Here is an 18112-nt window from a genome sequence, read left to right as displayed (position 1 = left end):
TCAAACATTTAAATTGAACAACAATTCCATGTGAATCCGATAACTCGGTGTAGACTTTCCACTGTAGTTTGTCATTTTATCATTGATGAGAATGTCTCAGATGACATCATATTCATTAAGTACCACCGCATATGTTCAATTGTTCGGATTACCAGAATATAGTTAATTTCTCCCCACCTACTGATGTTCCCAGAATCTGTATGTTAACCAAGGGTTTTTTAAATGTAACCTCAGTAGGTTATAGGAAAAAGGGGGAAGAGGTATTTATGACAGTCTTAAACCTATCCCCCAGGCCAACGTCATGACACCTTTTGTGGGTGGACCATTTCAGCTTGTCTGTGATGTGTACACGGAGGAACTTAACTTTCCACCTTCTCCACTACTATCCCATCGACGTGGATAGGGGGCTGCCTCCTCTGCTGTTTCCTGAAGTCCACGATCATCTCCTTTTTGTTTTTTTGACATGGGGTGTGGTGTCAGGAAAATAACCACACTCAGAGGGCCCTCACCTCCTCCCTGTAGGCCATCTCGTCGTTGTTGGTAATCAAGCGTACCACTGTAGTGTCGTCTGCAAACTTGATTGAGTTGGAGGTGTGCATGGCCACGCAGTCATGGGTGAACAGGAGAGGGCTGAGAACGCACCCTTGTGTGGCCCCAGTGTTGAGGATCAGCGGGGTGGAGATGTTGTTTCCTAACCTCACCACCTGGAGGTGACCCGTCAGGAAGTCCAGGACCCATTTGCACAGGGTGGGGTCGAGCGTTATGGTAATGTGGCCACACCGTCTCTCTTGAGCTTCCCAAGTTGTGCCAAACGGACCAGTTCGTAGCAGGATTCTTCACCGATCTTTTACACTTTCTCTGGAACATGCAATTTGTTCGTACCTCAAGTTCTGTGAGGTGGAAGGATTTCCTTTGTCTCCATGAAAAACCACTCTCTATAACTGTGTCCATGAGGTCTTCTCAGGAATTCACGACCTCTGACCACAGCAGTCTGGTTGTAGAAGCAGAGAGTGGGGATGATGCTTGCTGTACTCAGAGGGCAACGTCATGACACAGCCTTACTCTAAAATTGATTAATTTGTTTTTTCCTCAATCTACACACACACACACACACACACTACTCCCATAATGACAAAGCAAAAACAGTTTTTTTAGAGATGGTTCCTAATGTACATCACACTTACATAAGTATTCAGACCCTTTACTCAGTATTTTGTTGAAGCACTTGTTTTTTTTAGCAGAGTTTACATCCTCGAGTATTCTTGGGAATGACGCTACAAACTTGGCACACCTGTATTGGCTGTGCTGTGTGATTATTGTCATTGTCTTGTTGGAAGGGGAACCTTCGCCCCAGTCTGAGGTCCTGAGCATTTTGGTGCAGATTCTCTCTGTGCTTTGCACATTTCATCTTCCCTCGATTCTAACTAATCTCCCAATCCCTCCAGAAGGGACGCTTTGCATTCAGGACAAAGCGTTCAATAGTGGTTTCATCAGACCAGAGAATCTTGTTTCTTGAGTCCTTTTAGGTGCATTTTGGAAAACTCCAAGCAGGCTGTCATGTGCCACTGTTCTTGGGGACCTTCAATGCTGCAGATGTTTTTTGGTTCCCTTTCCCAGATCTCCAATCAAGTTGTAGAAACATCAAGGATGATGAATGGAAGCAGGATGCACCTGAGCTCAATTTCTAGTCTCATGGCAAAGGGTCTGAATACTTATGTAAATAAGTTTTTTTACGTTAAAGGGTCTTAATGCTAAATCAAATAGCAAAATGATGGTATGACCTTAACAATTCCAATATAGGTCAGTACTCCATTACAGCATATCAACAATTCCCTCTTGAGAATATATCTTAGCATAAACGCAGATGCTTCTGAAGCGGTGTGGGAAGAGTCTTTCGTGACATGGGCGATTAAAGTACACTGAATTAACACTACTGTTAGCAGTTGCTGTTATTATTCAATTAACACTCACCCCAAAGCAAATCTGGGGGACGTTAATAGGTTTATTCAAAGAACAAATCATGTGGGGAGGTAGATGTTCATGCTCCCCTGTCCTCAGTAATTCTCTCCGCGGAACAGGGACGGGATGCAATTTATAACCCCCTAGCCTGTGGCTGACCAAGTCCTTGTAGCAACTGGGCCAATGGCCAAATAACAAATCCTGCTCTAGACTCAATGTATAGCCGATTCAAACCAATGAAAACATAGCACATGTAGCTATGCGTTCAGGACTGACAGTCGTAACTGATTCTAAACATATGTTTGAAAAACCTAACTGAAATAACTTTCCATTTATAGTTAATTCTAGTCCTCTGCGTTGTATTTATCTTTGACATTCTTACGCTACACATGCCAAACGTTTAGACCCAATTACCATCTCTTCAAAGTTACTAAATATAGTCGCGTTTAACGTTCTTTATGAAATGGGCTTTGAAATTGTGTAATACAATGTAGTGAGCTTTGAAATGATTGATGTACACTACCGGTCAAAAGTTTTAGAACACCTACTCATTCAAGGGTTTTTATCTTATATTTACTATTTTCTACATTGTAGCATAATGTAGACATAAAAACTCTGAAATGACACACGTGGAATCATGTGTTAAATAAATCAAAATGTTATGTTTGAGATTCTTCAAATGGCCACCTTTTTGCCTTTGATGACAGCTGTGCACATTACTACAAATGAATGTATGCCTACCTGGCAGAATGATATCATGATTATTGGCATCAATCCAGTGGTGAATATTATTTAGAAAACTCCGCAATCACGTTTGCACACTTGAATTTAAAGGTATCTACACCCAAAAATGGCAGTTTCCTAAATTTTTACCACACATCTAAAGTGGTATCCTGATGTGATTTAAGCATTGTTGCAGACTTAGAACCTAATTTTGTTTTGTTTCTATAAAAAAAAAGTGTGATTTCTATAGCGAAAACGGAACTTTTGAAAAATATATATTTTTAAGAAATGTAAATATTGCTTTAATAGTGGCATCTATTTAGGTGAGTTAAAGCAATGTGTGCATTTTTGGTTTCTCGTGAACTTTGAGTGAAGAAACCAACTACATTTACTACAAAGCTGCCAAAGAACAAGGCCAATTGCCAAACCGGTGAGTTACTTGCTTTGTTAATTAAATTACTGGTTTTACCATATTTACCCCCCTGGAAATGGTAACCATAAGTTATTAAACAAGTTCTGCCTTTTTATATATTTATTACATGAACATCATTAATGGTACTTTTTAAAATTATATTTAACCTTTTATTTAACTAGGCAAGTCTGTTAGGCCGTCATTGTAAATAAGAACAAATTCCTGTCCAAAGGCCTCCTGGTGGGATGGGGTCTGGGATTTAAAACGTGTGTGAGTATTAGGACAAAACACTAGAGACAACACCGCATGGCAGCAACACATTGCAGCCCAAAAAATTGTTCAAACATTGTGCGGTTGTCTGTGCCCAATAAAGGCAAGAAGATAGATAATGCATCACACAAAGCTGTCAGTAAGTGTCCATGATTGAGTCTTTTGAATGAAGAGATGGATATAAAACTGTCCAGTTTGAGTGTTTGTTGCAGCTCGTTCCAGTCGCTCGCTGCATCCAACTGAAAAGAGGAGAGACCCAGGGATGTGTGTGCTTTGAGGACCTTTAACAGAATATGACTGTCAGAATGGGTGTTGTATGTGGAGGATGAGGGCTGCGGTAGAGATCTCAGATAGGGGGGAGTGAGGCCTAAGAGGATTTTATAAGCATCAACCATTGGGTCTTGCGACGGGTGTACAGAGATGACCAGTTTACAGAGGAGTATAGAGTGCAGTGATGTGTCCTATAAGGAGCATTGGTGGCAAATCTTATGGCCGAATGGTGAAGAACATCTAGCTGCTCGAGAGCACCCTTATCTGCCAATCTATAAATGAGGTCTCCGTAATCTAGCATGAGTAGGATGGTCATCTGAATCGGGGTTTGTTTGGCAGCTGGGGTGAAAGAAGAGTGATTTACAATAGAGGAAACCAAGTATCTTTAACCTTAGCCTGCAGCTAGGATATGTGTGGAGGGAAGGACAGTGTACAGTCTAGCCATACTCCCAAGTACTTATATGAGGTGACTCCCTCAAGCTCTAAACCCTGAGGTAGCAATCACACCTGTGGGGAGAGGGGATTTTTCTTACCGAACCACATACCAAGTGTTGTCATCGATTCCTTGTAGAGACTCCACACTGCTGCTTTTGTCACATGGGATGGCAGCAGCTTGCCACAAGTGTTTGTCCTGTATTGTGGAAAAGTTCTTACACGGACACTCAGTCGATCTTAAATGAGTCACTGTTCGTCAGTGAGCTGGATGGGTTCCAACCAACTCAATGCACCATATTACAAATCAAATGTATTTATATAGCCCTTCGTACATCAGCTGATATCTCAAAGTGCTGTACAGAAACCCAGCCTAAAACCCCAAACAGCAAGCAATGCAGGTGTTGAAGCACGTTGGCTAGGAAAAACTCCCTAGAAAGGCCAAAACTTAGGAAGAAATCTAGAGAGGAACCAGGCTATGAGAGGTGGCCAGTCCTCTTCTGGCTGTGCCAGGTGGAGATTATAACAGAACATGGCCAAGATGTTCAAATGTTCATAAATGACCAGCTTGGTCAAATAATAGATCTGGGGCAGGTAGCACGTCCGGTGAACAGGTCAGGGTTCCATAGCCACAGGCAGAACAGTTGAAACTGGAGCAGCAGCACGGCAAGGTGGACTGGGGACAGCAAGGAGTCATCATGCCAGGTAGTCCTGAGGCATGGTCCTAGGGCTCAGGTCCTCAGAGAGAGAGAAAGAAAGACAGAATTAGAGACTGCATACTTAAATTCACACAGGACACCGGATAAGACAGGAGAAGTACTCCAGATATAACAAACTGACCCTAGCCCCCCGACACAAACTACTGCAGCAGAAATACTGGAGGCTGAGACAGGAGGGGTCAGGAGACACTGGCCCCATCCGATGATACCCCCGGACAGGGCCAAACAGGAAGGATATAACCCCACCCACTTTGCCAAAGCACAGCCCCCCCACCACTAGAGGGATATCTTCAACCACCAACTTATCATCCTGAGACGAGGCCGAGTATAGCCCACGAAGATCTCCGCCACGGCACAACCCAAGGGGGGGTGCGCCAACCCAGACAGGAAGATCACCTCAGTGACTCAACCCATTCAAGTGACACACCCCTCCTAGGGACGGCATGGAAGAGCACCAGTAAGCCAGCGACTCAGCCCCTGTAATAGGGTTAGAGTCAGAGAATCCCAGTGGAAAGAGGGGAACCAGCCAGGCAGAAACGGCAAGGGCGGTACGTTGCTCCAGAGCCTTTCCGTTCACCTTCAAACTCCTGAGCCAGACTACACTCAATCATATGACCCACTTAAGAGATGAGTCTTCAGTAAAGACTTAAAGGTTGAGACCGGGTTTGCGTCTCTCACACGGGTAGGCAGACCATTCCATAAAAATGGAGCTCTGTAGGAGAAAGCCCTGCATCCAGCTGTTTGCTTAGAAATTCTAGGGAGAATTAGGAGGCCTGGGTCTTGTGACCGTAGAGTATGTGTAGGTATGTACGGCAGGACCAAATCAGAGAGCGAGGTAGGAGCAAGCCCATGTAATGCTTTGTAGGTTAGCAGTAAAACCTTGAACTCAGCCCTTGCCTTAACAGGAAGCCAGTGTAGGGAGGCTAGCACTGGAGTAATATGATCAAATTGTTTGGTTCTAGTCAGGATTCTAGTAGCCGTATTTAGCACTAACTGAAGTTTATTTAGTACTTTATCCGGGAAGCCGGAAAGTAGAGCATTTCAGTAGTCTAACCCAGAAGTAACACAAGCATGGATGAATTTTTCTGCATTTTTGGACAAAGTTTCTGATTTTTGCAATGTTACGTAGATGGAAAAAAGCTGTCTTTGAAACAGTCTTGATATGTTCGTCAAAAGAGATCGGGGTCCAGAGTAACGCCGAGGTCCTTCACAGTTTTATTGTACACATCTCAATCGGGAGCTCTCCTGCGGCAGTCCCAACAGTTGTCTGTGTGTAGCCATATATAAAGTTATATTTGCATGATTTAGCATAATTAATCATTACCATTTTGTTTCATGTGACTAACCAATACTGTTTCATAACATGTGACAGACCAACACCTCACGAGGCTTCTCTCTAAGCTGAGACCTTAACTGAGAAATCTCAGTTCTCAAAACAACATGCATGAACACAGAAATTGGTTATTAGAACAGCACAAACATTCTAATTCCCATTCCACCTGGGTGGCGTCCTGGCAATACTATTGCATTATCCTCTGCATAGTTGAAGTTCACCACTCGCTGCAAGTCCTCATGCTTCAGGTGTAACCTGTGCTGGATTGGGCCAGCTCTTTTTGATGGGAGGCATTAGACAGTTCTCTTTTAAATGACTGGTGGCGGAGAGTCAGGTGTGTCCTACTGATGCTGAAAGACAAATTCCAGATAAATATTTTAGCATTCTTGTACAATAGCAATGCTGCCATGTCAATAACATGTCTCCAAAAATGACACGGTGTCTCCAGTTGTTTACATGTAGTAATTGTGACGCACCTTCCATATTCACTTTCCATGCACTTTTTTTTTGAGACGGAACCCATGTGAAACACGTTGGTTCTTGGTACTGGTCCCTCAGGGTCACTCTACCGGCCTTACGCCACAGATGGGAAGACTAAGTTTATTCCCAAAAAGCCATCAATGCACTTTGTAACCACTGGCCAAGTAGTCACAGAATGATCAATCTGTCTATTGATTTTCTTGCAGGGTGTGCAAACTGTGTGCTACTTCAGCAAGAACTGGAGACGTGTCGTCAAGAAAATGAGAGACTGCAAGCAGGTATTATTCAAATGGAACATTTCTATCATGTTTTTTCTTTGGGAGGGTTACAGCCTACAGTTGAATGGAGGGAACCCTGCTTACTGAGATTTACAGTCCAAAACAATTCCCTTTTCCCGGGATAAAAAGCTGTGAGAAACTGGTCAATTATAATACCTTTACATGAACAGCATGGCGTAAAATGGAACTGATAAATTATATGCAATGCCTAAATATGGCTTCTCTACGGCCTCTGCATGATGAATTGACGCTCAAGGTGGGGACAGACAGCCCATCTCAATATGGAGCGCAGTTCACAATGCACTTAGACCTACGTATCTCATCATGGTAAGCGTTTTAAAACAGCCCATCACTCGAATATTGTTGCTTTAAATCAGTGAACTCGCAAACACTCTCTCGCAGTCTCTCTCTCTCGCAGTCTTTCTCTTGCAGTCTTTCTCTCTATCCATCAACCCTTTTACTCTACTTTGTTGAACCACCTTTGGTAGCGATTTCAGCCTCAAGCAGGTTGATAGCTTCAAGTTCTTTGGTGTCCACATCACCAACAAACTAGAATGGTCCAAACACACCAAGACAGTCGTGAAGAGGGCACGACAAAGCCTATTCCCCCTCAGGAAACTAAAAGGATTTGGCATTTGTCCTGAGATCCTCAAGGTTCTACAGCTGCAACATCCTGACTGGTTGCATCACTGCCTGGTACAGCAAGAGCTCGGCCTCCGACCGCAAGGCACTACAGAGGGTAGTGCGCACGGCCCAGCACATCACTGGGGCTAAGCTGCCTGCCATGCAGGACCTCTACATCAGGCGGTTTCAGAGGAAAGCCCTAAAAATTGTCAAAGACCCCAGTCACCCCAGTCATAGACTGTTCTCTCTATTACCACATGACTTGGCATTCCAGCGGTACTGGAGTGCCAAGTCTAGGACAAAAAGGCTTCTCAACAGTTTTTACCCCCAGGCCATAAGACTCCTGTTGTTTGTATTGTGTAAGACCCCCCCCCCCCCCCAACCCCACTTTTACGCTTCTGCTACTCTCTGTTCATCATATATGCATAGTCACTTTAACCATATCTACATGTACATACTACCTCAATCAGCCCGACTAACCGGTGTCTGTATGTAGCCTTGCTGCTGTTATCTTTTTACTGTTTTTATTTCTTTACTTACTTATTGTTCACCTAATACTTTTTTTTTGCACAATTGGTTAGAGCCTGTAAGTAAGCATTTTACTGTTGTATTCGGTGCACGTGACAAACTTTGATTTGAGTCTTCGGTATGACACTACAAGCTTGGCACACCTGTATTTGGGGAGTTTCTCCAATTGTTCTCTGCAGATCCTCTCAAGCTCTGTCAGGTTGGCTGGGGAGTGTCGCTGCACAGCTATTTTCAGGTCTCTCCAGACATGTTCGATTGGGTTCAAGTCTAGGCTCTAGCTGAACCACTCAAGAACATTCAGACTTGTCCCGAAGCCACTCCTGTGTTGTCTTGGCTGTGTGCTTAGGGTCGTTGTCTTGTTGGAAGGTGAACCTTCTCCCCAGTCTGAGGTCCTGAGCACTCGAAGGTTTTCATCAAGGATCTCTGTACTTTGCACCGTTCATCTTTCCCTCGATCCGGACTTGTCTACCAGTCCCTGCTGCTGAAAACCATCCCCACTGCATGATGCTGCCACCACCACGCTTCACTGTAGTGGTGGTGCCAGGTTTCCTCCAGACGTGACGCTTGGCATTCAGGCCAAAGAAGTGCTGGTACTGCTTGATCTGTGGCAGCGGCCTGAAGTACGGAGTCAGGTGTTATTGCCAGCCATAGCTTTCCACCAGCACCATATCATCCATATCTTTATTTATATACAGTTGAAGTCAGAAGTTTACATACAGCTTATAGCCAAATACATTTTAAACTCAGTTTTTCACTATTCCTGACATTTTAATCCTAGTAAAAATTCCCTGTCTTGGGTCAGTTAGGATCGCCACTTTATTTTAATAATGTCAGAATAATAGTAGAGAATTATTTTATGTCTTCGTCACATTCCCAGTGGGTCAAAAGTTTAAATGCACTCAATTAGTATTTGGTAGCATTGCCTTTTATATTGTTTAACTTGGGTCAAATGTTTTGGGTAGCCTTCCACAAGCTTCTCACAATAAATTGGGTGAATTTTGGCCCATTCCTCCTGACAGAGCTGGTGTAACAGTCAGGTCTGGAGGCCTCCTTGCTCGCACATGCTTTTTCAGTTCTGCCCACAAATGATCTATAAGATTGTCAGGCTTTGTGATGGCCACTCCAATACCTTGACTTTGTTGTCCTTATGCCATTTTGCCACAACTTTGGAAGTTTGCTTGGGGCCATTGTCCATTTGGAAGACCCATTTGCAACCGAGCTTTCACTTCCTGACTGATGTCTTGATGTTGCTTCAATATATCCACATCATTTTCCTTCCTCAGGATGCCATATATTTTTAAGTGCACCAGTTCCTCCTGCAGCAAAACACCCCCACAACATGATGCTGCTACCTCCATGCTTCACGGTTGAGATGGTGTTCTTTGGCTTGCAAGCCTTCCCCCTTTTCCTCCAAACATGATGATGGTCATTATGGCCAAAAAGTTATATTTTTGTTTCATCAGACCAGAGGACATTTCTCCAAAAAGTACCATCTTTGTCCCCATGTGCACTTGCAAACAGTAGTCTGGCTTTTGTATGTCAGTTTTGGAGCAGTGGCTTCTTCCTTGCTGAGCGGCCTTTCAGGTTATGTTGATATAGGACTCGTTTTACTGTTGGTATAGATACTTTTGTACCTGTTTCTTCCAGCATCTTCACATGGTCCTTTTTGCTGCTGTTCTGGGATTGATTTGCACTTTTCGCACAAAAGTACATTCATCTCTGCGTCTCCTTCCTGAGCGGTATGACGGCTGCGTGGTCCCATGGTGTTTATACTTGCGTACTATTGTTTGTACAGATGAACGTGGTACCTTCAGGCGTTTGGAAATTGCTCCCAAGGATGAACCAGACTTGTGGAGGTCTACAATTTCTTTTCTGCGGTCTTGGCTGATTTATTTTGATTTTCCCATGATGTCAAGCAAAGAGGCACTGAGTTTGAAGGTCGACCTTGAACCGCATCCACAGGTACACCTCCAATTGACTCAAATTAGGCTAATTTACATATCAGAAGCTTCTAAGGCCATGACATTTTTTTCTGGAGTTTTCCAAGCTGTTTAAAGGCAGTCAACTTAGTGTATGTTAACTTCTGACCCACTGGAATTGTGATACAGTAAATTTATAAGTGAAATAATCTGTCTGTAAACAATTTTTGGAAAAATGACTTGTCATGCACAAAGTAGATGTCCTAACCGACTTGCCAAAACTATAGTTTGTTAACAAGAATTTTGTGGAGTGGTTGAAAAACGAGTTTTAATAACTCAAACCTAAGTGTATGTAAACTTCCGACTTCAACTGTATATCTAGCCATCTATGTCCTTAATCAGTATAAATGAGGAAATGTTGCTTGCTTGTTGAGCAAAATCAAAGTTGTAATGCATCCTGATGTCTTTGCTTGCTGGTTCAGTAGGGGCCCCCAGAGACAGCTGCAGGTCTTGACAGGTGGTCTTGCAGTCATCAACCATCTTCTGGTAGACCGACCGCTCACTCTGAACAAGCAGGAGATGCTGCTCTTGCTTCTAGCGTTACTTTACAATAGCAATGCTGCCATGTCAACATGTCACCAGTTGTTTACATTTAGCGATTGTGACGCACCTTCCATATTCACGTTCCATGCACTTTTTTTTGAGACCGAGCCCATGTGAAACACGTTGGTTGTTGGTACTGGTCCCTCAGGGTCACTCTACCGGCCTTACGCCACAGATGGGAAGACTAAGTTTATTCCCAAAAAGCCATCAATGCACTTTGTAACCACTGGCCAAGTAGTCACAGAATGATCAATCTGTCTATTGATTTTCTTGCAGGGTGTGCAAACTATGTGCTACTTCAGCAAGAACTGGAGATGTGTCGTCAAGAAAATGAGAGACTGCAAGCAGGTATTATTCAAATTGAACATTTCTGTCATGTTTTTTTCTATGGTGTGGGGGGGGGGTTACAGCCTACGGTTGAATGGCGGGAACCCTGCTTACTGAGATTTACTGCCCAAAACCACTCCCTTTTCCCGGGATAAATAGCTGCGAGAAACTGGTAAATTATACCTTTACATGAACAGCATGGCGTGAAATGGAACTGTTAAATTATATGCGACGTCTAAATATAGCTTCTCTACGGCCTTGCGTGATGAATTGACGCTCAAGGTGGGGACCGACAGCCCATCTCAATATGGAGCGCAGTTCACAATGCACGTAGACCTACGTATCTCATCATGGTAAGAGTTTTAAAACAGCCCATCACTCGAATATTGTTGCTTTAAATCAGTGAACTCGCAAACACTCTCTCGCAGTCTCTTTCTATCTATCCATCAACTCTATTCAAATTGCATCCAAAATAGATAATCCTGTTCTAGTGCATTCAGAAAGTGTTCAGACCCCTTGACTTTTTGTTATGTTCCAGCCTTATTCTAAAATGGGTAAATTGTTTTTTCCATTCATCAATTTATACACAGTACCCTATAATGATAAAGCAAAATGGGTTTATAGATTTTTTTTTTTTGTGCAATTTTTTTTTTTTTAATTACAAAATGAAATATCACATCTACATAAGTATTCAGACCCTTTTACTCTGTACTTTGTTGAAGCACCTTTTGGCAGCGATTACAGCCTTGAGTCTTCTTCGGTATGACTCTACAAGCTTAGCACAACTGTATTTGGAGTTTCTCCCATTCTTCTCTGCAAATCCTCAAGCTCTGTCAGGTTGGCTGGGGAGCGTCGCTGCGCAGCTATTTTCAGGTCTCTCCAGAGATGTTAGATCGGGTTCAAGTCCGGGCTCTGGCTGAACCACTCAAGGACATTCAGACTTGTCCCGAAGCCACTCCTGTGTTGTCTTGGCTGTGTCCTTAGGGTCATTGTCTTGTTGGAAGGTGAACCTTCTCCCCAGTCTGAGGTCCTGAGCACTCGGGAGAAGGTTTTCATCAAGGATCTCTGTACTTTGCACCGTTCATCTTTCCCTCGATCTGGACTAGTCTACCAGTCCCTGCTGCTGAAAACCATCCCCACTGGATGATGCTGCCACCACCACGCTTCACCATAGTGGTGGTGCCAGGTTACCTCCAGCTTGGCATTCAGGCCAAAGAAGTGCTGGTACTGCTTGATCTGTGGCAGCGGCCTGAAGTACGGAGTCAGGTGTTGTTGCCAGCCATAGCTTTCCACCAGCACCGTTATCGTCCATATCTTTATTTGTATGCAGTTGAAGTCTGAAGTTTACATACACCTTAGCCAAATATATTTAAACTCAGTTTTTCACATTTCTTGACATCCTCGTAAAAATTCTTCTTAGGTCAGTTAGGACCAAAAAGTACCATCTTTGCCCCCATATGCAGTTGCAAACCGTAGTCTGGCTTTTTTATGGCGGTTTTTGCGCAGTGGCTTGCTTGCTTGCTTCCTTGCTAAGTGGCCTTTCAGGTTGTCGACAAAGGGCTCATTTTACTGTGTATATACAGTGGGGCAAAAAAGTATTTAGTCAGCCACCAATTGTGCAAGTTCTCCCACTTAAAAAAATGAGGCCTGTAATTTTCATCATAGGTACACTTCAACTATGACAGACAAAACGAGGGGGAAAAAATCCTGAAAATCACATTGTAGGATTTTTAATAGATTTATTTGCAAATTATGGTGGAAAATAAGTATTTGGTCACCTACAAACAAGCAAGATTTCTGGCTGTCACAAACCTGTAACTTCTTCTTTAAGAGGCTCCTCTGTCCTCCACTCGTTACCTGTATTAATGGCACCTGTTTGAACTTGTTATCAGTATAAAAGACACCTGTCCACAACCTAAAACAGTCACACTCCAAACTCCACTATGGCCAAGACCAAAGAGCTTTCAAAGGACACCAGAAACAAAATTGTAGACCTGCACCAGGCTGGGAAGACTGAATCTGCAATAGGTAAGCAGCTTGTTTAAAGAAATCAACTGTGGGAGCAATTATTAGGAAATGGAAGACATACAAGACCACTGATCTCCCTCGATCTGGGGCTCCACGCAAGATCTCACCCCGTGGGGTCAAAATGATCACAAGAACGGTGAGCAAAAATCCCAAAACCACACGGGGGGACCTAGTGAATGACCTGCAGAGAGCTGGGACCAAAGTAACAAAGCCTACCATCAGTAACACACTACGCCGCCAGGGACTCAAATCCTGCAGTGTACCCCTGCTTAAGCCAGTACATGTCCAAGCCCGTCTGAAGTTTGCTAGAGAGCATTTGGATGATCCAGAAGAAGATTGGGAGAATGTCATATGGTCAGATGAAACCACAATATAACTTTTTGGTAAAAACTCAACTCGTCGTGTTTGGAGGACAAAGAATGCTGAGTTGCATCCAAAGAACACCATACCTACTGTTTAAAAAAATATATTTCACCTTTATTTAACCAGGTAGGCAAGTTGAGAACAAGTTTATTTTACAATTGCGACCTGGCCAAGATAAAGCAAAGCAGTTCGACACATACAACGACACAGTTACACATGGAGTAAAACAAACATACAGTATAAACAAGTCTATATACAATGTGAGCAAATGAGGTGAGATAAGGGAGGTAAAGGCAAAAAAAGGCCATGGTGGCAAAGTAAATACAATATAGCAAGTAAAACACTGGAATGGTAGATTTGCAATGGAAGAATGTGCAAAGTAGATATAAAAAATAATGGGGTGCAAAGGAGCAAAATAAATAAATTAAATACAGTAGGGAAAGAGGTAGTTGTTTGGGCTAAATTATAGGTGGGCTATGTACAGGTGCAGTAATCTGTGAGCTGCTCTGACAGTTGGTGCTTAAAGCTAGTGAGGGAGAAGTGTTTCCAGTTTCAGAGATTTTTGTAGTTCGTTCCAGTCATTGGCAGCAGAGAACTGGAAGAGAGGCGGCCAAAGAAAGAATTGGTTTTGGGGGTGACTAGAGAGATATACCTTCTGGAGCGTCTGCTACAGGTGGGAGATGCTATGGTGACCAGCGAGCTGAGATAAGGGGGGACTTTACCTAGCAGGGTCTTGTAGATGACATGGAGCCAGTGGGTTTGGTGACGAGTATGAAGCGAGGGCCAGCCAACGAGAGCGTACAGGTCGCAATGGTGGGTAGTATATGGGGCTTTGGTGACAAAACGGATTGCACTGTGATAGACTGCATCCAATTTGTTGAGTAGGGTATTGGAGGCTATTTTGTAAATGACATCGCCAAAGTCGAGGATTGGTAGGATGGTCAGTTTTACAAGGGTATGTTTGGCAGCATGAGTGAAGGATGCTTTGTTGCGAAATAGGAAGCCAATTCTAGATTTATCTTTGGATTGGAGATGTTTGATATGGGTCTGGAAGGAGAGTTTACAGTCTAACCAGACACCTAAGTATTTGTAGTTGTCCACGTATTCTAAGTCAGAGCCGTCCAGAGTAGTGATGTTGGACGGGCGGGCAGGTGCAGGTAGCGATCGGTTGAAGAGCATTCATTTAGTTTTACTTGTATTTAAGAGCAATTGGAGGCCATGGAAGGAGAGTTGTATGGCATTGAAGCTTGCCTGCAGGGTTGTTAACACAGTGTCCAAAGAAGGGCCAGAAGTATACAGAATGGTGTCGTCTGCGTAGAGGTGGATCAGAGACTCACCAGCAGCAAGAGCGACCTCATTGATGTATACAGAGAAGAGAGTCGGTCCAAGAATTGAACCCTGTGGCACCCCCATAGACTGCCAGAGGTCCGGACAGCAGACCCTCCGATTTGACACACTGAACTCCATCAGAGAAGTAGTTGGTGAACCAGGCGAGGCAATCATTTGAGATACCAAGGCTGTCGAGTCTGCCGATGAGGATGTGGAGAGTCGAAAGCCTTGGCCAGATCAATGAATACGGCTGCACAGTAATGTTTCTTATCGATGGTGGTTAAGATATCATTTAGGACCTTGAGCGTGGCTGAGATTCGAAATGGTCGGTAATCTGTTTGTTGACTTGGCTTTCGAAGACCTTAGAAAGGCATGGTAGGATAGATATAGGTCTGTAGCAGTTTGGGTCAAGAGTGACCCCCCCCCTTTGAAGAGGGGGATGACCGCAGCTGCTTTCCAATATTTGGGAATGTCAGACGACACGAAAGAGAGGTTGAATAGGCTAGTAATAGGGGTGGCAACAATTTCGGCAGATAATTTTAGAAAGAAAGGGTCCAGATTGTCTAGCCCGGCTGATTTGTAGGGGTCCAGATTTTGCAGCTCTTTCAGAACATCAGCTGAACGGATTTGGGAGAAGGAGAAATGGGGAAGGCTTTGGGGGGTGCAGTGCTGTTGACCGGGGTAGGAGTAGCCAGGTGGAAAGCATGGCCAGCTGTAGAAGAATGCTTATTGAAATTCTCAATTATGGTGGATTTATCAGTGGTGACAGTGTTTCCTATCTTCAGTGCAGTGGGCAGCTGGGAGGAGGTGTTCTTATTCTCCATGGACTTTACAGTGTCCCGGAACTTTTTTGAGTTAGTGTTGCAGGAAGCAAATTTCTGCTTGAAAAAGCTAGCCTTGGCTTTTCTAACTGCCTGTGTATAATGGTTTCTAGCTTCCCTGAACAGCTGCATATCACGGGGGCTGTTCGATGCTTATGCAGAACGCCATAGGATGTTTTTGTGTTGGTTAAGGCCAGTCAGGTCTGAGGAGAACCAAGGGTTCCTGGTTCTAAATTTCTTGAATGGGGCATGTTTATTTAAGATGGTTAGGAAGGCATTTAAAAAAAATATCCAGGCATCCTCTACTGACGGGATAAGATCAATATCCTTCCAGGATACCCCGGCCAGGTCGATTAGAAAGGCCTGCTCGCTGAAGTGTTTCAGGGAGCGTTTGACAGTGATGAGTGGAGGTCGTTTGACCGCTGACCCATTACGGATGCAGGCAATGAGGCAGTGATCGCTGAGATCTTGGTTGAAGACAGCAGAGGTGTATTTAGAGGGCAAGTTGGTTAGGATGATATCTATGAGGGTACCCGTGTTTATGGCTTTGGGGTGGTACCTGGTAGGTTCATTGATATTTTGCGTGAGATTGAGGGCATCAAGCTTAGATTGTAGGATGGCTGGGGTGTTAAGCATGTTCCAGTTTAGGTTGCCTAGCAGCACGAGCTCTGAAGATAGATGGGGGGCAATCAGTTCACATATGGTGTCCAGAGCACAGCTGGGGGCAGAGGGTGGTCTATAGCAGGCGGCAACGGTGAGAGACTTGTTTTTAGAGAGGTGGATTTTTAAAAGTAGAAGTTAAAAATTGTTTGGGTACAGACCTGGATAGTAGGACAGAACTCTGCAACACCGCCCCCTTTGGCAGTTTTATCTTGTCTGAAAATGTTGTAGTTTGGGATTAACATTTCAGAATTTTTGGTGGTCTTCCTAAGCCAGGATTCAGACATAGCTAGAACATCCGGGTTGGCAGAGTGTGCTAAAGCAGTGAATAGAACAAACTTAGGGAGGAGGCTTCTAATGTTAACATGCATGAAACCAAGGCTATTACGGTTACAGAAGTCATCAAAAGAGAGCGCCTGGGGAATAGGAGTGGAGCTAGGCACTGCAGGGCCTGTTTTCACCTCTACATCGCCAGAGGAACAGAGGAGGAGTAGGATAAGGGTACGGCTAAAAGTAATAAGAATTGGTCGTCTGGAACAGTAAAAGGAGGTTTCTGAGGGCGATAAAATGGCTTCAAGGTATAATGTACAGACAAAGGTATGGTAGGATGTGAATACAGTGGAGGTAAACCTAGGTATTGAGTGATGAAGAGAGATATTGTCTCTAGAAACATCATTGAAACCAGGAGATGTCATCGCATGTGTGGGTGGTGGAACTAATAGGTTGGATAAGGTATAGTGAGCAGGACTAGAGGCTCTACAGTGAAATAAGCCAATAAACACTAACCAGAACAGCAATGGACAAGGCATATTGACATTACGGAGAGGCATGCTTAGTCGAGTGATCAAAAGGGTCCAGTGAGTAGAGAGGTTGGTTGGGGTCACGGCGATTTAGACAGCTAGCCAGGCCATCGGTAGCAAGCTAGCATAGGATGGAGGTCTGTTATTAGCCACCTTGTGCGTTCCGTCGGTAGATTAGTGGGGTTCCGTGTGGTAGAGGGGATTAATCCAAATCACACAAAAAAAAAACAATAGATATAGTTATAGAGGCCCAAGAAAAATAAATAAATAAACTGTGAAGCATGGGGGTGGAAACATCATGCTTTGGGGCTGTTTTTCTGCAAAGGGACCAGGACGACTAATCCGTGTAAAGGAAAGAATGAATGGGCCCATGTATCGTGAGATTTTGAGTGAAACCTCCTTCCATCAGCAAGGACATTGAAGATGAAACGTGGCTGGGTCTTTCAGCATGACAATGATCCCAAACACACCGCCCGGGCAAAGGAGTGTTTTCGTAAGAAGCATTTCAAGGTCCTGGAGTGGCCTAGCCAGTCTCCAGATCTCAACCCCATAGAAAAGCTTTGGAGGGAGTTGAAAGTCCGTGTTGCCCAGCAACAGCCCCAAAACATCACTGCTCTAGAGGAGATCTGCATGGAGGAATGTGCCAAAATACCAGCAACAGTGTGTGAAAACCTTGTGAAGACTTACAGAAAATGTTTGACCTCTGTCATTGCCAACAAAGGGTATATGACAAAGTATTGAGAAACTTTTGTTATTGACCAAATACTTATTTTCCAACATAATTTGCAAATAAATTCATAAAAAATCCTACAATGTGATTTTCTGGATTTTTTTCCTTCTCATTTTGTCTGTCATAGTTGAAGTGTACCTATGATAAATTACAGGCCTCATCTTTTTAAGTGGGAGAACTTGCACACTTGGTGGCTGACTAAATACTTTTTTGCCCCTCTGTAGATTTTTTTGTATCTGTTTCCTCAGCATCTTCACAAGTTCCTTTTGCTGTTCTGGGATTGATTTGCACTTTTCGCACCAAAGTACGTTCATCTCTAAGAGACCGAACACGTCTCCTTCCTGAGCGGTATGACGGCTGCGATGTCCGATGGTGTTTATACTTGTGTACTATTGTTTGTACAGATGAACGTGGTACCTTCAGGCGTTTTGGAAATTGCTCCCTTAGGATGAACCAGACTTTCTAAGATCTTGGCTGATTTCTTTTGATTTTCCCACGATGTCA

General features: G+C 43.8%; 1 protein-coding gene across 4 annotated transcripts in view; it reads left to right on the top strand.

The window, feature by feature from the left end:
* The window catches only part of si:ch211-126c2.4 (mucin-17), a 40315-nt gene that overhangs the window by 15727 nt on the left and 6476 nt on the right, over positions 1-18112 (top strand). For 3 of the 4 annotated variants that reach the window (XM_029684474.2, XM_029684471.2, XM_029684472.2), the window contains exons 6-7: positions 6805-6876; positions 10827-10898. In XM_029684474.2, the coding sequence (XP_029540334.1) occupies positions 6805-6876; positions 10827-10898 (144 nt within the window). Of the gene's footprint in view, positions 1-6804; positions 6877-10826; positions 10899-18112 lie in introns of those variants that run through there. The other variant, XM_065002383.1, reaches the window with a different exon arrangement.

This window comes from Oncorhynchus nerka, linkage group LG16 (genome assembly GCF_034236695.1).
Source record: "Oncorhynchus nerka isolate Pitt River linkage group LG16, Oner_Uvic_2.0, whole genome shotgun sequence".
NCBI lineage: Eukaryota > Metazoa > Chordata > Actinopteri > Salmoniformes > Salmonidae > Oncorhynchus > Oncorhynchus nerka.
This window is presented reverse-complemented; position numbering and strand designations above follow the sequence as displayed.